This window comes from Paroedura picta, chromosome 5, assembly GCF_049243985.1.
Source record: "Paroedura picta isolate Pp20150507F chromosome 5, Ppicta_v3.0, whole genome shotgun sequence".
NCBI classification, from domain to species: Eukaryota; Metazoa; Chordata; class Lepidosauria; order Squamata; family Gekkonidae; genus Paroedura; species Paroedura picta.
This window is the reverse complement of record NC_135373.1, coordinates 129,825,428-129,850,357: the sequence shown is the minus strand read 5'-3', so window position 1 is coordinate 129,850,357 and position 24,930 is coordinate 129,825,428. Positions and strand designations below refer to the sequence as shown.

The 24,930-nt window shown below is 46.7% G+C and overlaps 2 protein-coding genes across 4 annotated transcripts in view; one reads left to right on the top strand and one right to left on the bottom strand.

The window, feature by feature from the left end:
* Positions 1-1,776: 1,776 nt before the first annotated feature.
* Positions 1,777-12,113, top strand: LOC143838791 (perilipin-3-like). 2 transcript variants are annotated; one of them, XM_077340704.1, is made up of 7 exons: positions 1,777-1,792; positions 4,959-5,121; positions 6,445-6,527; positions 7,186-7,450; positions 8,682-8,869; positions 10,646-10,765; positions 11,552-12,113. In XM_077340704.1, the coding sequence occupies exons 2-7, from the start codon at positions 5,007-5,009 to the stop codon at positions 11,897-11,899; spliced, it is 1,119 nt and encodes a 372-aa protein (XP_077196819.1). In that variant the 5' UTR covers positions 1,777-1,792; positions 4,959-5,006; the 3' UTR covers positions 11,900-12,113. The 2 variants fall into 2 exon arrangements, with proteins under 2 accessions (XP_077196819.1, XP_077196818.1); XM_077340703.1 differs by lacking the exon at positions 1,777-1,792 and having other exon boundaries at positions 4,641-5,121.
* A 1,142-nt stretch (positions 12,114-13,255) lies between these two features.
* LOC143838783 (aldo-keto reductase family 1 member B1-like) overlaps positions 13,256-24,930 on the bottom strand; it is a 34,254-nt gene continuing 22,579 nt past the window's right edge. Inside the window, exons 3-11 of one of the 2 annotated variants that reach the window (XM_077340683.1) lie at positions 22,559-22,726; positions 21,242-21,358; positions 20,464-20,541; positions 19,018-19,140; positions 18,270-18,376; positions 16,291-16,372; positions 15,310-15,393; positions 14,380-14,462; positions 13,256-13,474 (exon numbers count right to left, since the gene is read on the bottom strand). In XM_077340683.1, coding sequence (XP_077196798.1) covers positions 13,432-13,474; positions 14,380-14,462; positions 15,310-15,393; positions 16,291-16,372; positions 18,270-18,376; positions 19,018-19,140; positions 20,464-20,541; positions 21,242-21,358; positions 22,559-22,726 — 885 coding nt within the window. In that variant the 3' untranslated portion in view covers positions 13,256-13,431. The remainder of the gene's footprint in view (positions 13,475-14,379; positions 14,463-15,309; positions 15,394-16,290; positions 16,373-18,269; positions 18,377-19,017; positions 19,141-20,463; positions 20,542-21,241; positions 21,359-22,558; positions 22,727-24,930) is intronic. The other variant, XM_077340686.1, reaches the window with a different exon arrangement.

The following is a 24,930-nucleotide window of genomic DNA, read 5'->3' as shown; positions in this document are numbered from 1 at the left end:
TTGCCTGAAGCTAAATCTTATTAAACAGTGAGAATCCTTTTGCCACAACACCAGTCTCCCCACTCACCTGAAAGCATACCACTAAACATTATAAACTTGAAGTTATGTGCAGCCAACTCACTCTTCGCCTGGGGATGTGCAGCCAGTAAGGAGATACCACTTTGCCAGTGACGACCACTCAGTTCAAATTGCAATCTGTAAATTAGAGCCAAGCAATGCAAATTGCACTATGTCAATGAGGGCCAATCAGTTCAAATTGCACACAGACAACTCAATCCCTACCTAATCGGCCCTTCCTTGGAGTGTGCTGCCAGTAGGGAGATACCACTCTGCCAATGAGGGCCAATCAGTTCAAATTGCACTCTGCCAATTAGGGACAAGCAGTGCAAATTGCACTCTTTCAGTGAGGGCCAGTCAGTTCGAATTGCACACACAACTCAATCTCTACCTGATTTGCCCTCCCTGGGAGTGTGCAGCCAATAGAGAGAGAACACTGCCAATGAGAGCCAATCATGAGGCTTATCTGTCCTCTTCCTGCTGCTTACTGGGTGGGTGCTCACCTCTCTGAAAGGTCCTGCTGCTGGTAAGTTGCTCCATTCTCAGCCTTTCTCCATCTCCTCCAGGCAAGGGAGGGAAACCAGCTGCTTCCTTTGCCTCCTGTGATGGTCTCAGGTTTCAGCTCTCTGTTGGAAGGAAGCACAGACAAGCTGCAAGGTAGGCAGAGATAATCAGTATTTCAAAAACAGAATGCCAAAGGACAGATAATACAATGAATGTCTTAACTGAATCCACTGAGTCAAGGGTTCCTTCAGGCAGTCCAAGGGCATCAGCAGTGTCCACAACCCAGACCTCCCAGGCTCTCAGTCCTCACTCTGTGATGACTCATAGTTTTCTGCAGTCAGCATCTCTCTTGCTAACATGGTGTGGTGCCTTTTACACTGGAGCTCTCTTCTAGCACATAGCTGCCATTACTTAATTGGTTCAGGCTGACAAGACAGGGAGCTGCAGCTGGAGGCTGGACAGAGCAATGAGGAGCTCCTGCAACAACTTTGGTATCTAAGCCCTGGTTTGTCTGCAGCTCCATTCCCTCCTGGTCAGAGCTCTCTGTCCATTGTACATCTGGCTGAGCTAAGCTCTCATCCAGCTGAGGCAAAGCTTTTCCTCTGAGGAGTCCTCCCTAACAGGACCTGGGCTCACAACATCTCCCCATGGCCCTGCAGCTGACCATGGGAGTGCTCTTTGCTCTCCCCCAACCTCCATATCCTCAGAAGGGCTGGGGAAATCCAGCAGCCTCCCCCCCCCAGCCTGGCCCTTGAGGATGGGGGGATGGGAAGGAGACAGCCCTCCCCACACAGCCTTACCTCTCCAGCCTATCAGTTGGGAGATATGAGGGGTAGGAAAGAGGCAGCCCCTCCCCCATGACCTTTCCTACGCAGCCTAGCCCAGCCTTTGGGAGATGTGGGGTGGGTGGGAAGAAGGCAGCCCATCCCCTGTGGTGTTCCCAGAGTAGCCTGGCCTTTGGGAGAGGTGGAGGTGGGAAAGAGGCAGGCCCCCATATGGACTTGCCCACCCAGCCTTGCCTTTGGAAGAAAGGGAGGAAGGGGCAGGAAAGAGGCAGCCCACGGCAGCCTTCCATGCCTGGTCAAAACTTTGGGACATGTGGGGGAGGAAAGGGGCACACTGACCAGGTCAAACTTTGTTCTGTAGCTTCAGACCAACACGGCGAACCACTTTGGGTCTATCAGGAGAAATTGCATTGTTGAACATGAACTCTGTTTTCCTCCAAGGCCAGGTGAGCATACCCCTGTGCAAGTGTACCACATGAATGTGCGCATAGCAACTTTCTTTGTCCTCAGTTTTCGGGATGGTTGCCCTCTGCAATGGAAAGTTTCTGTGTCACACAGAAGGGAGTACTGCCCATTTTGGGGAGGAATCCTCCACAGATTCAGGGTATGTGGAAGATATTTATAGATAACCTTTAACAGACATTCTGTTTTGTTGCGGAGTACCTGGCCAATAAAAAGCCTTTACAGACAGTCATAGGTTGAAGAATGAAGAAGAGTTGGGTTTTATGCCCCACTTCTCACTGCCTGAAGGAGTCTCAAAGCAACTACCAATCGCCTTCCCTTCCTTTCCCCACAACAGACTCCCTGTGAGGGAGGTGGGGCTGAGAGCCCTGATATTACTGAAGAAGAAGAAGAGTTGGTTCTTCTATGCCGCTTTTCTCTACCCGAAGGAGTCTCAGAGTGGCTTACAGTCGCCTCCCCTTTCCTCTCCCCACAACGGACACCCTGTGAGGTGGGTGAGGCTGAGAGAGCCCTGATATTACTGAAGAAGAAGAAGAGTTGGTTCTTATATGCCGCTTTTCTCTACCCGAAGGAGTCTCAGAGTGGCTTACAGTCGCCTCCCCTTTCCTCTCCCCACAACGGACACCCTGTGAGGTGGGTGAGGCTGAGAGAGCCCTGATATTACTGAAGAAGAAGAAGAGTTGGTTCTTATATGCCGCTTTTCTCTACCCGAAGGAGTCTCAGAGTGGCTTACAGTCGCCTCCCCTTTCCTCTCCCCACAACGGACACCCTGTGAGGTGGGTGAGGCTGAGAGAGCCCTGATATTACTGAAGAAGAAGAAGAGTTGGTTCTTCTATGCCGCTTTTCTCTACCCGAAGGAGTCTCAGAGTGGCTTACAGTCGCCTCCCCTTTCCTCTCCCCACAACGGACACCCTGTGAGGTGGGTGAGGCTGAGAGAGCCCTGATATTACTGAAGAAGAAGAAGAGTTGGTTCTTATATGCCGCTTTTCTCTACCCGAAGGAGTCTCAGAGTGGCTTACAGTCGCCTCCCCTTTCCTCTCCCCACAACGGACACCCTGTGAGGTGGGTGAGGCTGAGAGAGCCCTGATATTACTGAAGAAGAAGAAGAGTTGGTTCTTATATGCCGCTTTTCTCTACCCGAAGGAGTCTCAGAGTGGCTTACAGTCGCCTCCCCTTTCCTCTCCCCACAACGGACACCCTGTGAGGTGGGTGAGGCTGAGAGAGCCCTGATATTACTGAAGAAGAAGAAGAGTTGGTTCTTATATGCCGCTTTTCTCTACCTGAAGGAGTCTCAGAGTGGCTTACAGTCGCCTCCCCTTTCCTCTCCCCACAACGGACACCCTGTGAGGTGGGTGAGGCTGAGAGAGCCCTGATATTACTGAAGAAGAAGAAGAGTTGGTTCTTATATGCCGCTTTTCTCTACCTGAAGGAGTCTCAAAGTGGCTTACATTCGCCTCCCCTTTCCTCTCCCCACAACAGACACCCTGTGAGGAAGGGGAGGCTGAGAGAGCCCTGATATTACTGAAGAAGAAGAGTTGGTTCTTATATGCCGCTTTTCTCTACCCGAAGGAGTCTCAGAGTGGCTTACAGTCGCCTTCCTTTCCTCTCCCCTCCCCTCAACAGACACCCTGTGAGGGAGGAGAGTTTGAGAGAACAGTACTGGCCCAAGGTCACCCAGCTGGCTGCCAATGGAGGAGTGGGGAATCAAACCTTGCTCTCCAGCGTAGAGGCCTCCATTCTTGACCACAATGTCAAGCGGGTGCACCCCGGTTACTGTGCATTTATTGCTATCCATGAACCTACCCACAGACTGTGCACACATGTGCCTCTTCACCTGCAATCCAAAGACTTCTCATTCTTGTTTCTCATTCAAACCTTCAATCCGTCACCTTAAATGGTGAGGAATTTTCTAACCTAGGAGCTGCAGTTATCTGTGTCTACACTAGAGGGACCTCAAGACAGTATTAAGCAAGTGAAATAATTCTCCCTACAATGTGAACGCTTCACACGCATGTCTTTCTAAAGGCCTTTGAGAGCACTTGATGTTTGACATGCCGTATTTGCTAGTTTTCTACATCAGGGGTAGTCAACCTGGGGTCCTCCCGATGTCCATGGACTACAATCCCCATGAGCCCCTGCCAGCAAATGCTGGCAGGGGCTCATGGGGATTGTAGTCCATGGACATCTGGAGGACCCCAGGTTGACTATCCCTGCTCTACATTATTTCCAATTACTGCAATGAAACAACACAAGAGGGAACAACTGTTTGTTGGTGTCCTTTCAGTTGGTGGGCTTCCATTGTGTTTTTTAATCCTCAGCCTAGTTTGGCTGCAACCGGGTACCAGCAAGGCACCCCTGGGCTCACTCCAATCCGTGGATAGATTCAAATGGATAGCCGTGTGGGTCTGAAGTAGCACAATAAAATCAGAGTCCAGTAGCACCTTTAAGACCAACAAAGATTTATTCAGGGCGTGAACTTTCGAGTCGTCAGTCTGTTGTGGGGAAAGGAAAGGGAAGGATAGTAAAAGCCACTTTGAGGCTCCTTAGCGTAGTGAGAAGCAGTGTATAAAAAGCAGGGTATAATAACCAGCTCCTTCTTCTAAGAACTCTTGCATTTAAAGTTTCAATTAAGACTGCCAATAAATAAGAAAATAAGTTAGTCCTAAATAAAACTGGCTTCAACTGCCTCTCAAGGACCCAAAGCAAAGAGGCAGGTTGCACTTCCCTGGAGAGGTAGTTGCGAAATCATGGGCCTACCACCAAAAAAGGCCGTTTTCTCATTGATCCACCTGGTAAACTTCATTGGTTGATGGGGCAGTCAGGAGGGTCTCTTCCTGTTTTTTTTTAAACTGTACCTTCCTATTTAGGTGCAGCCTCCTTTGCTGTTCTTAAAGGCCCAGGAGCCCTGCCAGAAAAAATGCTGGCCACCCTAATTTATTCTTGCTGTTCCTATTTGATGTGATTTCTTTCCAAGAAGGGGAATACGGTTGCCTTGCCAACATTCAAACTGGTTCCTCCAGCTGTCCCTTTAATATCAGAGAAGATTGTGAAGCAAGGAGTCCCTTGACTTGGTAAGCTGCCCTACCATTGGCCAGTCATCTTTAGGTACCTGCCCAACAGACTTTAACCAAACCTTTCTCCACCTGAGAGCATCCTAAGAAGAGTCACCAGGTGCCCCTGTTCAACTCTGCCGATGACATGGCAACCACTGCTCACAGCTCAACTAAGGAGACCCACTTCTACAAGAAACCCCTCTGTGACCCAGCAGATAAGGGTGGGGCTCAGCCAATCCCGACAAAACCTGAACCCCAAAGTGAGTAAAACCAAAATGATGTTGTGAACAGCCTTTTCTAGCCTGTGGAATAGAATGTGCACCAAACATATACTGAAGCTATTGCTGAACTTTAATAGGCGGCATATTAGTCTTGTGTGAGGATAACAGTGTTATGATGTAGTACTACAAGTCACTGATGCTTGCCAATCTGTCCTAAGCACATAGAAGCATACTTGGGGTGTTTGAGCTCATTATACTAGCCCATGTACTCGTATTGCTTTCAGTACAACCGTTGCTTAGAAAATGATACGATTTTTGTAAGAAGCACCAAAAGAATTAACTGTGTTAATACCTGCTTTATACCTTAAATGCTTGTAAAACATCTCCTTGCCCATAGCATTTGTGGTATAAAGCAGGGGTAGTCAACCTGTGGTCCTCCAGATGTCCGTGGACTACAATTCCCATGAGCCCCTGCCAGAAAATGCTGGCAGGGGCTCATGGGAATTTTAGTCCATGGACATCTAGTGGACCACAGGTTGACTACCCTTGGTATAAAAGACTTATTTTTGTCCTGAGCTTTTATTATCTTAAAGATTGTACTGTGAGCCTGGTGGTAGAATAGGGTTGCCTGCTGTAGGGTTTTCAAGGCAGGATTTGGTAGGTGAAGCCCGAGAAAGGACTTTGGGGAAGGGAGGGACTTAAATAGGGTATGATACCGTAGAATTCATGTTTCAAAGCAGCCATTTCTCCATGTGAATTGATCTCTTGTCACTTGGAGCTCTATAATAAAGGAGATTTCCAGCCAACAACTGGAGGCTACAACAAACAAAAACTGAGGCACATAATAAGTGAAAAATACCAGGGGGAAAGAAGGGGCTGTGTAATTCTGACTGAAACTATAGTCAATAATGCTTCCCAAAGTGCAAAGTAGTCTTTTATAAAGTGCTATCAAGACAATTATAACCAAATAATACTGTAAATTTGTGTACAATACAAGTAGTATTTTAAAAATTCAGGCAACAGTTCAACACGTTAGTTCCAAGTGAAGCCCAAACGAGGATTCGGTAGCCCCCCGTTTCACAGGGTGGCTAAAGGACTGAGGTGAAATAATGTAATAATACGGAGTCTGAAAAATTTGCAGTTTCTCATTTTAAAATGGTCGATGGACATCTGGTGAGCCACAGTTTGGCCACCCCTGCTTTAAGGTACAGGTAAAGGTATCCCCTGTGCAAGCACCGAGTCATGTCTGACCCTTGGGGTTACGCCCTCCAGCGTTTTCATGGCAGACTCAATACGGGGTGGTTTGCCAGTGCCTTCCCCAGTCATTAGATCATGATAAGAGACTAACATTTGTTTCTTTAGTTGCAGCAGGAAGTAACTGTGCTTTTAGGAGGCTGAGAACTCTGGAGGAAAGGTTGCCGCTTCTTCAGTTGACAGCTGAACAGGTAACTTGAGCAGAGAGCTAATGCAATAGGAGTCACTAGACATGCGTGCGGGAGCTCTTGAGCCTCATCAGTAGCGATGGGCACAATCCCCATTCCTCTGGGGAGGACAGTATATAAATATAATAAACAAATAAATATGAATGGGGATGTTGTTTCATGAACTGACCTGATTTCTGAGCCATTGAAAGTTTAAACCCCTTCTTTCTGCTCCCCACTGCTTTTCACAGGGAACAGAAAGCAAGGGGTGAAGCATTTGAAATGAACAGCTGAGCAGCAGGGAACTTCCCACTGCTCAGCTATTTTTATGAAACTCCTGCTTTCAGCAGGAGAGTGGAATTTGAGGAGGGGACATATCTCCTGGGAAAGTGATCCCATGGAGTTCATTCTCTAGTGCTATTATTTTTCCCCTGTGGAATTGATCTCTGTAATCTAGAGGGCAGTTGCAATTCCTGGAGAACGCCAAGCCCCTCCCAATTGGTAACTGTGTTTTGCATCAAAGTTATAGAATCATAGAATCATAGAGTTGGAAGGGGCCATGCAGGCCATCTAGTCCAACCCCCTGCTCAACGCAGGATTAGCCCTAAGCATCCTAAAGCATCCAAGAAAAGTGTGTATCCAACCTTTGCTTGAAGATTAAGAACATCATATTGCCTTGTAGATCGGGTTGGGCACAAAGGAGCCAGTGTCGCCCATAATGGCAGGTACCAATGATGCCCTTGCCAACAGCATGTCTGGACATCTGGGTGTGACCAGGAAGGCAGCGCAGGCCAGTGTGGGAGCCACCAAGTTCATTGTCAACCACATCCCAAACACTGCTGAGGAGTCCAGAATGGGCCAGAAAGCAGCTGGAGGTACCAAGGTGTTGCATGAGAGATCTGAAAAGCTGGTGGATCGGTATCTCCCTATCACAACCCTAGAACTGGGTAGGTAACTTAAAGGGTGGACTCAAAACAGTGCTTTGTTTAATTCATTGATTTACAGTCATAGACCAGCAATAAAACCAAGGATATAATATAAGAAGATGAAACAGATAGCATAACTATATCAGTTAGGACATGACCAAATTTAGTCGCATCGTGGAGGTAGTGTTATACACAGTCCAAACTCCCCATTGAGCCAGTCAGCGATCTCCGCACCCTGCTAGACAAGAAAATATTGTCACAGGGTACCAAACAGTGGTGTCCTTATCCACAAGCCAATAGTTTCAAAATGGCAATTGCTTCAGGGGTTTGGCAAGAAGCTCTCAGGACAAATTCAGAATTTCTGAGAACTTTCTACACTAGCTTGAAACACTTCTAGCTGCCACCTCAAGTTTAAAATTATCCTCAAGGTAGTGAGAACTGCAACTGGGGTTGTATCGATTAACTGAATACAACTAAGTTCCAGCTTTACTGCAACAGCTAGACGTCTTTAAGTCGGTTTAGGCCCAGGCCATATCTCCACGTTTTGCTTCCAGTTTCCTGTCCTGCCCTACTGCATCTCCCTGAGCAGGCTATGTTTCTAGCTCCACAACTTACAGTTGTTATTGTATCTCAGGACACCACATTTTGATAAAATACCCAGCCCTAGAGTGAATGCAAATGGAGAAGAAGAGGAGGAGGAAAGAAGAAGGAAGAAGTTTGTTTCTACAAGTGGCTGATGGGAAGAGCCAACGTGCTTCATGAATGGCTAACAGAATGAATGCAGAACAACAGTTAGACAGTTAGTTAGGACTCTCTCTCTCTCTCTTTATACTAAATACATTTCTCATCACAAAAGCACTATTTTATTATTGTAAGCAGACTGGTGCCTTGTCCCTCTTTGCAAATTTGAATTCTACCAGTAATGCATGCCAGTTTTGATTGCCAAAGAGAGAAGCTGTGGCTTAGTGGTAGAGCATCCTGTAGAAGGCCTCAGGTTCAATCTCAGGCATCTCCAGGTAAAAGATTTGACTGTAGGGGGTGTGAAAGACTTCTGCCTGAAACCCTGGAGAGCCGCTGTCAGTTTGAGTGGACTGATTCAGTATAAGGCAGTTGCATGTGTCCCGGTGGCAGGTGGGAAATCCTTGCAGAAGTCAGGGAGGTGTCTACAGGAGAGCGTTTGCAAGCAGTTGCCAGGGAGGGAGTAGTATCGGCCCTCTGATCCATCACAGAACTGCGGTTCTCCATTCCTTAGCTGAGCTTGCAACCAATCTGAAGGAGGGTGACGTAGTTCCTGTGCAGCCACAAGAGTATCTGGTGCGCCTGGGTGCCCTTTCGGCCAAGCCCCGCCACAGGGCCTGTCAGCACTCCCTAAGAAAGTTGAAGGCAACAAGGCAGAGCGTCTACAACTCTCTCTCCCAGCTTCAGCAGGCTCTGGACCTGGTATGAATTGATCTCAAAACGAAATCCAGTGACGATCACTCAGAACTTCTGCTTTCCATGTTTGCTTTAAATGGGATGGGACGACATCATGGTTGGATTTTGGGGAACATTATAAGCACTTATTCAGGATTCCCAGCCCCAAAGAGGTAAAACTGCCTCAACCAGGACCTTTTCATCCCTGGTCCCAGCCTGGTGGAAGGCTCTCCCTGGGGAGGTCAGGGCCCCCTGGGACCTTCAACCGTTCTGGAGGGCCTGTAAGACAGAGCTCTTCTACCAGGCCTACGGCTGAGGTCAGGAAACCAACTAACATCGAGGATATACTGACCTCCCTGCACAAGAATGCCACCCACAAGATACCAAGCCACCCTATATAAATTAGCTCCCCTTCCGGAACATTTTTAGGAGGTGGTTTTTAAAGAAAGTAATTTTAACCTCAATTATATAAACTATTTTATGGAATGCTTATGATTTTGAATATTGGGGGGGGAGGTTAAAGAAAGTAATTTTAACCTCAATTATATAAACTATTTTATGAAATGCTTATGATTTTGAATATTGGGGGGGGGGGCAGGGGTTGTCACCTGCCCAAAGCCATAAGGGAACTGCGGGTTATAAAAATAAAGTTATAATAATACTAATTATTATAAAGTTAAATTAGAGTTGTACAGATCATGTTGTTGTTGTTGTTGTTTTTTGATGTCAAGTCAATGCTGATTTGTAGTAGTCCTGTAGGGCAGGGGTAGTCAACCAGTGGTCCTCCAGATGTCCATGGACTACAATTCCCATGAGCCCCTGCCAGCGTTTGCTGGCAGGGGGCTCATGGGAATTGTAGTCCATGAACATCTGGAGGACCGCAGGTTGACTACCCCTGCTGTAGGGTTTTCAAGGCAGGAAACAAGCAGCTGTGGTTTGCCATTACCTGCCCCTGCATCACAACCCTAATATTCCTTGGTGGTCTCCCTCCAAGGATTAACCAGGCCAGCCCTGCTGAACTTCTGAGCCCTGACAAGATCAGGCTAGCCTGGCCAATATCAGGTTAGGTCTGATAATGTCTTAATGTTGGCCTGTTGAATAGCTTTTCAAGATGTCACAGCATCTTTTAAATAGTCTTCAGGAATCCTTAGGCCTTGTAGGAGATGGCTGGAAGCTAACCTAGGATCTAGGCAACCTGGGTTCAAATTCCTATCCCGCCATGCTGGATAACCTTGGTCAAGTCACACAAACTCGGCCTAACTGGCTTCGCAGGGTTGTTGTGAGGAAAAAAATGGAGGAGAGAACAATATAAGTTGCTTTGGTTCCCTATAGGGGGAGAAAAGCAGAGTATAGAAGATCATCATCACTATCATCATCATTTCAGTTTACATCCTGCCTTCAGGGCAGTGTATATCATACAATCAACAAAATAAGATCAAAACAGTTAATAGAATCATAGAATCATAGAATCATAGAGTTGGAAGGGGCCATGCAGGCCATCTAGTCCAACCCCCTGCTCAACACAGGATCAGCCCAAAGCATCCTAAAGCATCCAAGAAAAGTGTGTATCCAACCTTTGCTTGAAGACTGCCAGTGAGGGGGAGATCACCACCTCCTTAGGCAGCCTATTCCATAATCCATTCATAATCCATTCAAAAGGCTTAAATCTTTCGCGTCATGTGGGTCTCAGTCTCTTAGGCTTTGAGTGTAACTGGATTATCCACGATGTAGGGAACCACACAAATCAATAGGGACCAGACAAGAGCTTTCTTTTAAAGCCTTTAGCTACTTCTTTCCCTTCAGATTAAACATGTGAAACAAGATGTGGGCAAAAAATTGCTTGAGAACCAAGAGAAGCTCCGCCTGTTGTGTCTGGAGTGGAGCAAGATGAATCCTGAAGCGAAGAATGTAGCTCACCCCGAGGTAGGATCTACTTTTTGTTGCTCATATTGTCTTAGATGCCAATCTCCATTTCCTGCCAATGAACTCATCCTTGTAGTCCGGAGGTAATTCTAGGAGATCTCCAGGTACCACCTGGAAGTTGGCAATCCCACCTTGAATGAGTCACTCACTTTCAGTCTATAAAAGGGGAGGCTGAACTGTGGTTCTCCAGACGTCTATCGACTACAATTCCCATGAGCCCCTACTATGCTGCTGGCAAAGGCTCATGGGAATTGTAGCCCATAGACATCTGGAGAGCCACAGTTTGACCGCCCCTTGTGTATAACATACTTCACAGGGATGTTGTTGTGATAATAAAATAGAGAACAGGAAAAGGATGTTGTAACAGTGGCATACCAAGGAGATGGATGGGGGGGGGGGGAGTCTGTCTGGGATACAGCTTAAGGGAGGCTTTTGAAGGAGGGCCTCAGAACCTGTATCATTCTGCGACTTCCAGCTGAATGTTTTCCCTTTTATTTTTTAAGCTGCAGTTCTGGCTGCAGCCACTAGGGGTGCAGGGGTGTCTGGCCATAGTAAGAAGCCCTGGGATCAGCTACGCTTTCCATTTCTCCAAGACTCAAGCAAACTTCATTAATAGATTGTGCTGACAGCTGCGACCGCTGAGGTCCAGATGGCTGACATTCAGCTCCACTGGAGGAAATGGCTGCTTTGGAAGATAGCTTTTATGGCAGCCCCTGCAAAAGGGATGGGGGGCTCTTTCCCCGCTAAACTAAACAGGGCTTTTAAGGGCTTAACTGTCTCTTGCAGGTAGAAGCTCAGACTCTGACCATGTTCCACAAGATATGCCAACAACTGCAGGCTGCTTGCCAAACACTGGCATCCATCATCCAAGGGTTCCCTCACGGCCTGCAAGATAAAATGCAGCAAGTCCACCAAAGTATTGGTGAGCTCCGTTCTTCGTTCTCAACAATTGGCTCTTTCCGAGAGCTTTCCAGCTCCCTCCTGAGCCAGAGCCAAGAGAAGGTGCTGAAAGTTCAGGGAAATATGGATGATGTCCTTGACTACGTTGTCCACAATGCCCCGCTCTCCTGGCTGGTGGGCCCCTTCCTGCTTTCTGGCAGGCTACCTACTGAAGTGGCCGATGCAGCCCAATGAATAAGAAGCAAGATTGGCTTCATCATCGGTGCGTCTATCCTCTCGGTTCCATTACCAGGGTGAAATTTGCCCTCTTGAATAACAAGTTTGGGCCTCTGGTCAAACTTAGGCTTTCCAAACAACATTGATTTTTGCAATGACACTTATTCAGTGGCACATTCCCTGTCTGCCATGACAAAATGGCATCAGGAATAAAATGGTAGCATTGAAGTGATGGGCGACTTGTGTTTTGTCAAAACGAGCTGGCATACTTGGGTGGGGGCCAGGCAGGTTAACAGGCTGTCCTAGTACAGGAGTTGATTTGTCACTGGACTGGCAAGTAAGTCAAGGAGGGCAGAACCAAACAATGTTTCATTCCAAGTCTAGACTCAGATCTCCTTCTGGAAGCAGAAGCTGCCAAGTTAAACTTTTTTGGCAAACTGAGGAAGAAGAGTTGGGTTTTATACCACACTTTCACTGCCTGAAGGAGTTTCAAAGCGGCTTACAATTGCCTTCCCTTCCTCTCACCACAACAGATACCCTGTGAGGGAGGTGAGGGTGATAGAGCCCTGGTATTACTGAAGAAGAAGAGTTAGTTCTTATATGCTGCTTTTCTCTACTGCTCTATATGCTGCTGTTCTCCCCACAACAGACACCCTGTGGGGCAGGTGAGGCTGAGAGAGCCCTGATATTACTGCTCCGTCAGAACAGCTTTATCAGCACCCACCTGGAAATTTCCTGGTGTTAAAACTGATCTCCGGACTACAGTGATCAGTTCCCCTGGAGAACATGGCTGCTTTGATAGGCAAATTCTATGGCATTATATCCCAATTAGGTCCCTTCTCTCCCCAGGTTCTACCCTCAAATCTCAACTTCCCACTTTAACCATAACACCAGTGCAATATAGTGGTTAAGAGTGGTGACTTCTAATCTGGCAAGCTGGGTTTGATTCCCCACTTCTCCTCTGCATGCAGCCAGCTGGGTGACCTTGGGCTTGTCACAGCCCTGATGAAGCTGTTCTGACCGAGCAGTAATATCAGGGCTCTCTTCGCCTCACTTCCCTCACAAGGTGTCTGTTGTGGGGAGAGGAAAGGGAAAGCGATTTTAAGCCACGTTGAGACTCCTTCGGGTAGAGAAAAGCAGCATAGAAGAACCAACTCTTCTTCTTCAGTAATATCAGGGTTCTCTCAGCCTCACCTCCCTCACAGGGTGTCTGTTGTGGGGAGAGGCAAGAGAGGGCGAATGTAAGCCGCATTGAGACTCCTTTGGGTAGAGAAAAGCAGCATAGAAGAACCAACTCTTCTTTTTCACAGCTGGTATCCCTGCTTATGGGGGGGAAGAGACCATCCCACTAAAATCTCGTCACCAGGTGACAACTTTCCTAATGAAAGTATCTCTGGTGGTGCCAAAAACACTGCTGAGTCCATATCTGGCTGGGATTCTCTTTAATTGTTGTGCATTAATTTAAGGCTAGTATCTGTGTAATGGCAGGTGTGATTGCAAGCTATGAGCAACTGCAGTAGATCACCATCTTCTTGTGCCAAAGATCCCTTTCAATGGTCCCTCTTGAAAGGATAATCTTTATGGTTTCGGCACCTGCAAAGAAAAAAAGAGCTTGATTTAGCCCTTATGCATGAATTTGCAATATGCAGCCATGGGAGGGGTAAATAAAACCCACGTTTGAGGACTTTCATTGTAGAGTTAAATAGCACAGTTCTGCAGCGCGGCACCTGCAGCAGCAGGCAATCCTGGTAGCAACCAATCAACCCTTTTAAAATTTATTATTTTTTATTTCTTACATTTATATACCGCCCTTCATTGCAGCTCAGAGCGGTTTGCATGGAACATGAGAATCAAATAAAAGATACAATCTAAGTTCAGTGACTGCATCAAATTAACAATGACAACATCAACAACAATAGAACTGTTTAACTGTTAACATTTCGACCATCACCCCGCAGGTATTTTTGCAGATATTGATTCCCCCATGATGTGATTAATGGGCATGTCTGAATGGGAGGGGTTGTGGGTTCACTATCCTCAACCCAATGCCTGGTGGAAGAGCTGTATTTGGCAGGCCCTGCAGAACTGTACTAGCTGCAACAGGGCACAGATCTCCTCTGGGAGTTCATTCAACCACTCTTTTAATTTGGAAGTCGTGGTTTGTATATTATGCCTCTGCTTTAGGCTGTGTTATTTCTTGAGAGGCTTTTCTTTCCTTATAAATCCAGAGCCCAGTGGCACCTTTAAGACCAACAAAGATTTATTCAAGGCATGAGCTTTCGAGTGCAAGCACTCTTCATCTTCCCTTGTCAGTTATGTTGGCTTTCTGGGTATTACGTGAGGTCTACAAAAATGTGATATAGAATTTCCTTTGAATTGGCTATCTTTCCCAAAGATACCAGTTTGATCTTACAATAGTTTTGATTCTGCAGGAGATTCTTGGGGTCTGGGGTTTTTTTTGTAGTCAGTGGTTCCTAGAGAGCAAGGGAGGCACTTACTCGTTTAGGGTACAGATTCTCTCTCTCTTGTTGAAGTTAAATAGAGTTTCCATGTCTTTTTGGCTAAGCTCAAAGTCAAACACCTGAAAAGTTCAAGGAGAAAAATTTAGCCCACACTGGACAGGTTCCTAATTGCAAGAATCTCTACCCTTAGATTTGCCAGTTCTCTATTGTTCTATGCCAGAATGCATTCTTTGTCTTTAGATGGAATGAAGAATTCAAGTGACTCTTTCAGAAACATAACTGGAAATTATTAGATGTGTGGGTTCCGCCAGGATGCAGATGCTTCAATGCCAACATGAAGAGATTTTTTTATTAACAAGGAGGAAAATGGAACACAGATGCTTTATATACATATCCAGTTGGTTCAGGCCACGCCCCCTGGATTCATTATTGGTTGTTAACACACCCTTATGATTGGCTACTAACCACACTCTGCCGATTGGCTGTTTGCAATATTTTAGTGCATTCCAAATAAGGACCAAGAATAAGGTGACCAGATTGTCCCACTTTTGGAGGGACATCTGGGGGCACCTGGCAAATTGTACCTGTGTTGAAATTTAAAAATATACATTACAATACTATTTTTGCGTTCTATGAAAAAAATTTTGCTCCATATAGACCAAATTTTTAATCAAGATTAATTTTTTTTTAATTTAATCAAATTTTTAATCAACCAACTGGATATATTGACACCCCAGTCAATGGTGTCCCGCTTTACTGATGTTAAAATGTGGTCACCTTAACCAAGAAGCCATGTCCTGGCACGAGCTCAGATACATGTACTCTATTGCTCGAACAAATATCCTCATACATAACAAAAACATGACTCTAAATGTGCTTCTAGTATACAAAAGTGTTTCTAGCCATCTCAGCTAAAATGGCTTCCAGGTAAAATGACCCAGGTTATCGTCTTACAAGCAGCCTTACCTCAAAATTCTCTTTAAGGCGATGGGGAGTAATTGATTTGGGGATGACAGCCACATTTCGTTGAATCTGGAAACGGAGCAAAACCTAAGGGAAACAGAGCACAACGGTTGAACATATGAAGAGCCCTCGGATCAGACTAGCAGTCCACCTGGAAGAGCACCCTGTCTCAGTAGCCAACCGTGAGGTCCAACCAATAGGGCACTGAGTTTGAGGCCTTCCCCTCCTGGCACAGATATGCAGGGGTTTACTGTCTCTGGAATGGGGAGAGCCCTTCAGTCACCATGGCTAGGAGCCCCTAATAGCCCTCTCTGCTAGGAATGGGTCCAATCTCCTTTGAAAGCTGTCTGTGCCTTTGGTCATCACTACATCCTCAGGCAGTAAATTCTACACTTTAATCTCTCATTGTGTAAAGAAGTATTTCCTTTAAAGGGAGATATGCTTCTCTGTCCAAATAGCTCCTTGAGGAAATACAAAAATAGGAGTGTGCTGGAAAAGCACCAGGTCTTGGTTTTATTCCACACCACCAACATGAGGCACCCATGGCAAATGCCTGCGGTCATGGGTCTTTTGCTACTACCAGCCTGGACTGAGGTGAGATCCTGAACTGCCGCTGGGATAGCAAAATATCTTGAACCAATCCCAATTAAACCTTCTACTGAGAGTCAAAAAGTATCCTCTTTTACTGCCAGTGTTGACTCTAGTTAGAATATATTCTGTAATTAAATATAACAGTGAGGCAGGAATGTAGGCCTCAACTGAGCAAGCAGTTCAGGCCTACAAGGGTCATTCATTCATTCATTCATTCATTCATTCATTCATTCATTCATTCATTCATTCATTCATTCATTCATTCATTCATTCATTGTAATTCTGTACCGCCCTTCCATAAGGCTCATGATAACAACAGAGATAAAAGGCACCTTACAATGCTAGCACGTGGCCATGCCAATCAATAAGAAAATGTATATATGGAGGAGATACCTGAGCTGTGGTTTTACTGTGTCTGGCTGCAAGTTCTTTGATCCTGGGATCATCCAGGAGGGGAGGACCCTTGGGCTTATCCCTACAAAAGCAGAATGCAGGTTTTCATTTTTAATAGCTATTTAGTTCACGGGGATGCTTCTGAAGTTTGTTTACTTGTTTATTGCTCCCTAAAAACCATGCCAGCAAATGTGACCAGTTAAACAGAACAATTTATTTAGGAAGATTACTTTGCTGGATAAAGAGGCTAATGTTTCTAGCAGGGATTTCCCAATCAGGGTTCTGGGGGGCCCTGGGGGTTACAAGAGAGCTCCCCAGGGGTTACGTGGCCTTTCCCAGAAGTTTGGATGGCCATTGACATCACTGGACGTCACGGGAGCCCACTTCCCCCTATTGCTCTACAGGCCTAGTCTCTTACTCCCCAATGGGAAGCAGGACATGATTGATTGGCTGGTTCCCACATCCTACTTCCACGCCCACTACACTGTCACCACTTCCAGGGTTCCTTGAAGCCTGACAAATATATCAGGGGTTCCTCTAGGGCCAAAAGGTTGGAAAAGGCTGAGTGGCTGGAGATCTCCTGGGATTACAACAGATCTCTAAGCAACAGAGTTGGAGGCTGCGTTGGAAGGTGGACTCTATGACATTATACTCCATTCCCAAACCCTGCCTTCCTAAGGCCCCCATCCCCAAAATTCTGGCAACTCTAACACGGGGGCTGGCTAATGAGGCATCCCCTTTGCTGCTGCAGTGGTTGACACAGCACAGCCACAAAGGGGTTCCACAGGGCAGGTTTCCCCACACTTTCCCTGACATCGACCCCCAGCAGTAGCCCTTCTCCTGCATCGCCAACAGCAGGGGTGGGCAAACTGTGGCCCTCCAGATGTCCATGGACTACAATTCCCAGGAGCCCCCTGCCAGCAAATACTGGCAGGGGCTCCTGGGAATTGTAGTCCATGGACATCTGGAGGGCCGCAGTTTGCCTACCCCTGGCCAAGAAGCACGTACATTTATTTGTGCCCCAAATATTATTACAGGCATTTGTCTTCTTGCTTTGGTTTCGGCACACAGGATTCCTAGCTGTAAAGCACAGTTATTCCATATGTCTAATCTATTGTTTTCTGTTACCCCAGAGAGTCCGACCAGAACCAGTGGGTTGAAATTAATTCAAAAGAAATTCCGTCTAAACATCCGGAAGAAGTTCCTGACAGAGCGGTTTCTCAATGGAACAGGCTTCCTCGGGAGGTGGTGGGTTCTCCTTCTTTGGAAGTTTTTAAGCAGAGGCTAGATAACCATCTGACAAAAATGCAGATTTTGTGAACGTACGCAGATTGGGAGTGGGTGGGCAGGAAGGGATGTGCCTGTGTTTGTCTCTTGTGGCCCTTCCTTGCAAGCCCAGGGAATTGCTGATCGCCACTGTGGGCTGGTAGGTGAATTTCCTCCAGGTCAGGCTGGATTCTAGAGGTTTTTGGTGGGGGGGCGATCACTTGGGGTCACTGTGGGTGGGCAGGTAGTTGTGAGTTCCTGCATTGTGCTGGGGGTTGGACTAGATGATCCTGGAGATCCCTTCCAACTCTAGGATTCTATTTTCTATGTCTAATCCAGGGGTAGTCAAACTGCTGCCCTCCAGATGTCCATGGACTACAATTCCCAGGAGCCCCTGCCAGCGAATTGTAGTCCATGGACATCTGGAGGGCCGCAGTTTGACTACCCGTGGTCTAATCTAATTTCTTTTCCGATCTAATTTCTCATTTCTGACTTCCACCCTCTGGTTTCGAACTCGCTAAACCAGACCATTAGAAGCTACTGAAACGAAGGCATGGGGGCTGTCATTACTACAACAGATATAACAAATAAGGGTTTCCCCCCCTGTTAATTTACCCCCATTCATTTCCAAACAATTGCATACCCACAATAAATATAAATATGACTTAAATTAATCATCATAATATTCATGAAGATCGATGGAGCATCCTTACCATATCCAGTTGGGAGCGCCAAGAGGGCAGTAGGCGGTCACGGAAATGCCCTTGGATTGGCAGAAATTCACCAGTTCTTCCTGAGGCAGGTATGGGTGACTCTCAATCTACAAACACAAACATTCAATCCCTGCTCCCAAGAAGGTACAGGGGTTTGGCATTTGAGGCCAAGAATGTATAGTGGAGTTGGAAAGGGCCGTCCAGTCACAGCTGACTCATGGCAACCCCTGGTGGGGGTTTCAGGGCAAGACACCCAGGCCTGATTTGCCATTGCCTGCCTCGGCCTCATAACCCTCATATTTGTCACCTGCTCATTACGTTCCCAGAGAGCCAGCCTGGTGTAGTAAACTCCTTATTCTGATTGTAAATTATATCCCTGTTCAATGTTTATCGCGTTTACTTTGTTAACTGACTGCCTTTCTCACTGCAGCCTTCTAATAAGGCACCCTATATAGCAGGGGTAGTCAACCTTTGGTCCTCCAGATGTTCATGGACTACAATTCCCATGAGCCCCTGCCAGCAAACGCTTTAGGATGCTTAGGGTTGATCCTGCGTTGAGCAGGTTGATGGCCTGAATGGCCCCTTCCAACTCTATGATTCTATGGTTCTATATAGGATTGGGATTACCAAAAACAGGAACAATGGGTCATCCAGGTCAGGATGTCATACTATCACAAGGACCCCCGCAAATCCAGATCCCCACAAAAACATTCTGTTTGGACAGCAGCCCAATGGCTAAGCGGCACACCTGATTGTTTGCCGGCCTGTGTTTTAACCCCGGTTTGTTCAAGAGCCTCTCTATCTGCTCCGGGTTGAAATTGGAAATGCCGATGGATTTCACCAGGCCCGCATCCATCACATCCTCCATAGCCTGTGGAGACAAGGGAAAGGAAGGGAAGTGACATGCATTCACAGCTGGTGGGGTTTTCAGGTCAAGAGACTCTCAGAGGTGATGGGCAATGGCCTGCTTCTGCACCATGCCCCTGGGGTTCCTTTGAGGTCTCCTATCCAAATACTTGCTGGAGTGGATTCTGCTTAGTTTCTAAGATCTGGTGAAGTCCGATGCAGGTCAGGACTGGACACAAGAGACATAGGAAAACCAGGGCAGAGAAACTTTCGAGTAGGATGTACTCGACTTTTAAATGTAAAAGCAAATCGCTACCACTTCAAGCCCACGAGATGCCCCTAAATGAGCCATTCTGATTCCAGATGCATACGGACGGACATAATTTCAGTAATACACCTGCTGTGGAACTACATTCACTGCAGTTGGGGCACGTGAATCGTCATCTGCTAATCAGGCTTCGTGGATTGTCAGATGAAGCTGGCTTTGCACGGTGCTCATTGGCCAGGATTTGTGTCAGTCACAAAAGCACCAACTCCACTTCCTGGAGCCATTTTTAAAGTATAATATTTATTTTGAAACCATTATGCAGAATAACTTGTTGGGCACCTAGCCATGAAGCATAAGGCCGTCAGCTTGAAGGATGGGAGCGGTCCTGAGTCTAGAGCAGAGGTAGTCATACTGCGGCCCTCCAGATGCCCATGGACTACAATTCCCACGAGCCCCTGCCAGCGAACGCTCATGGGAATTGTAGTCCATGGACATCTGGAGGGCTGCAGTTTGACTACCCCTACTCTAGAGAATGTCTATTTGTTGCCATTGTAAGAATGGAATTTACCTCACGGGAGGGGAAGTGAAGCCAGTATTCCCCCTCCCCCATACACACACCTGTACCTGCTCCTTTTTGAATGTTCATCTCTATGCTGGTTTCCAAACGTGTTCCTCAGAGGATTTGGCATCAAGATTAACAACAGGACATTTCTAGACCCCAACTGCAAATGACTGTCTAAGCAGGGACACATGTTGAAAAATGCAAGCTCTGAAGGGTGTACAATTCAACAGCATATGAAGAATATCCTATAGGGGGGCATACTTAGATAGGAACATTCTCCCAACAATCTTGTCATGCGTCCTGATTGGCTAAACTGGAGACTTCCTGCTCCTTGGAGCACCCTTCCTCCCTGCTTGCCTCCAGAACAGAATGAAGACAGGCAGTTGGAGTGTTAAGATTCTCTCTCCTCGTTCTTTACAAAATTATTTCTATTCTCAATATTCTCAATTATGTCTTTAAGCACCCTGGTGCTGTATCCCTCGGCATATTGAAACGGCCAATATTGAAACTCAACCTACCTCCCATGTGTCCAGAAAATCTGTATTGCTGGGCAGTATCAAACCATTGTGATCTGTGGGGAACAATTCTTCTCCAGCCTGTCATGAGAAGCAAAGTTAACAACAGATGCATTATCCCAGCAGATTGGGGGGGGGGGGGGAGTATTAGTGCTGCTTATGGTTTTCTGATGCTTTTAATGATGTTTTATTGATGTTTGTTTTCATGCTGTGAACTGCCCTGAGCCCATTTGTGGGGAGGGGTGGTGTAGAATAAATAATAAAACTTATTTATAATCTACTTGCCTGCTGCCTATGACCATACAAAAACCCTGGTTCCATAAAACATCCACAATAGCTTTTCTGACGTGCTCCCAGTACGACTGTTACCCAGTATCGATTATTAAGGATGCACTTTATGTGCCCCTCTCTAGAGCAACCTTTCTCAACTTTTTTTTACTGTTGAAAAAATCCTGAAACATTCTGCAGGTTTTCAGAAGCGGCACAATCATACAGAATATGGTTGGGAAACAGAGCTGTGGACATGCCCACCTTAGGCTCCTCCCCTTCCCACTCCCTCCAGGCCCACCATTGGCCATTTTGGAAGGGCGAGCGGGTTGATATGACCACATATGGTCATAAGCCACTTTGAGACTCAAGTGGCATCTTCTTCTTCCACCCCCAAATTTTCCCGATATTTCCCGGCCCAGAGCTGTCGATCCTACCCTCTGGTGAACATGAGAGGTAACACAATTTAAAGGGGGAGGAATCTTACAATAAGGAGATAAGGAAGCAAAGGTACCTTGAATCCCATGGGCCAGTGCATGAGGTAGAGGTCCACATAATCCAGTTTTAGAGACGCAAGCGTTTTTTCACATGCTCCCTTCACCATGGATTTCTCATGAAATGTAGACCACAGCTGCAAATTGACCAGCAAACCACTTAAATAAGTGCCTCAGGTTGACTTCGGGGAGGTTCATCCCGTCAAATTCCAGATGTGCAGAATTTTGCACAAAGCCTGGTGCGGATGATTCTGGAGAAAGTAAGGGCTTAAGCCAGCGGTTCTCAACCTGTTCTTCGCCGCAACCCCATCTTCAGTGGTGGCTGGTGCGATGGCAGTGTGTGTGTGTGCGTGTGCGGGTGGTGCATGCGCAGCCATTGCCATCCCTCCATCCGCCGCTACCTCCACCCACCTCCGCACGCTGCCACCCACCGCTGCCTGCAACCTGGAACCCCGGGGAAGGGGCCAGGTGACTCCAAATGGGGTCCCGACCCCAGGATTGAGAACCACTGGCTTATGCAGATCCTGCACTGAAGATCTGTGACGGGCTTAACTTTTTCTTATTTCCAAATGACTGAAAGTGGAAGCGATACTGCAAGAAGGGCTGCTTCAGTGCCTCTTCCCCAAAGATACTACTAGCACTGTCCGGGGAGGGGAATACAGGAACCATACAAGAAACTATTTCACCCCACAGGGACAAGTGGTCGTTTCAGGATGCGATTTCAACTGGGAAAAAGACACAAGTGGAAATTGTTATGGACCAACTTCCCCAGTACCTTTATCCTGATTCAGTTTGATACCAAAGCACCGAGAAATCCAGTGACGTCTTGTATCCGGCCTGTTTTATTTTTATTTTTTTCGCTTTCCACTCTATTATTTTAAAGAACTTTCCTAATGTGCACATGCATAGGCAATCCCTGGCACATGTGTTCCCTGATGCACAGATGGAATTCTTGTCCTTAATGTTTTCCTCTTCCCTCTAGAGATGGGGGGGTGGGGGTGGGGTTCTGCCATGTTGTTGGTTTTGTTTGGTTTATTGTACCTTATATTTTTGTATCCATGTTGATGGAGTTTCAATGGGGCCTTTAACTGGACGTCTGTAACCTGCCACGAGCCTGCTCAGGAGTGGCGGGTAACAAATTAAATAGTAATAATAATATTAGAGGCAGCTGGTCTTCTAGTGCAAAAGAATTTGTACATGCCATTGCTTTCTCGGCTGAAATCAGTGGAGCAGCTCTGGTACACAGGGAGCACTGCATGCGTGCTGGAGAATAATATTCAGGGCATAACATTTAAGGCCTCCCCCCCCTTCCGCGTTTTCTGCTTCCTCAGCTATACCTTACTGACAACAAAGAGATCCTCTCGTGCCACAGCCCGTTCCTTTATCTTCTCTTGGATGGCCTCTCCAATCTCCCCTTCGTTCTGGTACACGTAGGCACAGTCGAAATGTCGGTACCCAGTGTCAATTGCCAGCCTGACCGCGTCTTTCACTTTGCCCAAAGGAGACTGAAAGGGAAGGTCAATCTGTGTCAGGGTTTCAGAGCACCTTTTCAATTCCCCACTGCGATGGGATGGCAGAAGAAGCATCGCCGTCCCACAGTGTTGTGCAGGAGTGGCTTAAGGATTTGTGGGGCCCGTAGCACCAGAGCCAGTTTAAGCATTCACGGGGCCATTGCAGAGTACAATGGCAGCGGGAGCAGCCAGACGGAGGGTGGCCCTCAACAGTGGAAAGTGGGGCCCCCCGGAGTGCCCTTAAAGGAGGAAAAGGGGGAGGAGAGAGGTTACGGCCCTGATCCATGGGGGGGGGAAGGCACCTTGTGGGACCCTTGGAAGTGCGAGGCTAGAGACTGCACAACATGTACGTGGATATGTGCAATGTGGATAAACTGGTCTTGGTGTTGTGCAGCTTCTAGAACAGGGGTAGTCAAACTGCGGCCCTCCAGATGTCCATGGACTACAATTCCCATGAGCCCCTGCCAGTGGTTGCTGGCAGGGGCTCATGGGAATTGCAGTCCATGGACATCTGGAGGGCCGCAGTTTGACTACCCCTGCTCTAGAATCTGTGTCCATCTTAAGGAGAATTCTACCGATTTGCTCTTTCTGTTGCAAAAATTAACCCCCAACCAGTCATCTGCCTCCGACACGTCAAATCTGGCCCCAAGAAAAGTTAGGGAAGCTAGCAACAGGGTTGTGGCTCAGTGGTTTTGCATGTTTAAGGTTCCAAGTTCAATTCCCAACATCTCCTGCTAAAAGGACTGGGTAGAATATGATGTGAAAAATCTCCACCTGAGACCCTACAAATCACGGCAGACAAGGCTGATCTCAATAAATCAAAGGTCTGACTTAGCTTAAGGCGGGTTGTGTGTCCAGGGGAACTGCATGGATCAGCCCACCCCTGAAATACTTGAGCAGGACTCCTAAAAGACGGCCAGATGACTAAAGGTAAAGGTAAAGGTATCCCCTGTGCAAGCACCGAGTCATGTCTGACCCTTCGGGTGACGCCCTCCAGCGTTTTCATGGCAGACTCAATACGGGGTGGTTTGCCAGTGCCTTCCCCAGTCATTACCGTTTACCCCCCAGCAAGCAAGCTGGGTCCTCATTTTACCGACCTCGGAAGGATGGAAGGCTGAGTCAACCTTGAGCCGGCTGCTGGGATCGAACTCCCAGCCTCATGGGCAGACAGCTTCAGACAGCATATCGCTGCCTTACCACCCTGCGCCACAAGAGGCCAGGTCTGTTGTGTGCATGAAAGTGCTCCGTAGGGTTCCTTTGCTCTGTGGTTGAGAGGAAGGTGTATGGAAGGGATCCACAGAGAATGGTAGTTATGCCACTGTGGCAATAATCCTTGGCCTTGCATTACGTTTATTCACAGTTCCAAATTGTTGAAAAGAAAAAAACAGCACACACACACACAAAAAAAGAAAAACAACAACACAAAAAGAAAAAGCAACAACACAAAAAACCAAACTGGAAATAGTTAGGACTTAAAAGGTTGGATGTCTGTACAACAGGTTACAAAAATACGTGAACATTTATTATGTACAACTTTAAAACAACATATTTACGGTTAAAAACACACACAGGCCGTTATTGAAAAGTTATCATGGGCACTATACAATCTAGGACTTGGACCTTTTCAGAGCTGATGAGTTTGGGCCCTCACTGGGTCTTCCTCAGAGGTCTAATCTTAGCAACCGTACGATATAATAATAAAATATAAAACACATAAACCGGCCAGTAGAATAAGTAGCACCTTTAAGACCAACAAAGATTTATTCATATATAAAGATTTATTTATTGCTTCTGACAAAGAGTGCTTGCACTCGAAAGCTCACGCCCTGAATAAGTCTTTGTTGGTCTTAAAGGTGCTTCTGGACTCTGATTTTATTGTGCCACTTCAGATCAACACGGCTACCCATTTGAATCTAAATTATGAGAACTAATTTTTTAGGGTGACAAAATCAACGGAGCTTATGGGAAATGTCCATTTATCAGAAATGCTATTGTGTGCCCATGAAGGCAGGTGTGCATGTACAAAGGCAGGTGAAAAGAAAAAACCCTGTTGCCGTGCCTAGTTACCAGGGAGGTGAGAGAAGAAACTCTCATGGGTATCGCTTTCACTGAATAATCCCTAAGCATATAATCATATAATACCAGTACCCAATGACAAATACCCAAGTTATGCTGAAGAGCTTGATGGGTGTAATCCT

Coding starts and splice junctions, on each gene's coding strand:
- LOC143838791 (XM_077340704.1), top strand. CDS start 5,007: ATGGCAACCACTGCTCACAGCTCAACTAAGGAGACCCACTTCTACAAG. Junction 6,528..7,185: donor TTCAGTTGACAGCTGAACAG/GTAACTTGAGCA, acceptor ATTGCCTTGTAG/ATCGGGTTGGGCACAAAGGA. Junction 8,870..10,645: donor TTCAGCAGGCTCTGGACCTG/GTATGAATTGAT, acceptor CTTTCCCTTCAG/ATTAAACATGTGAAACAAGA.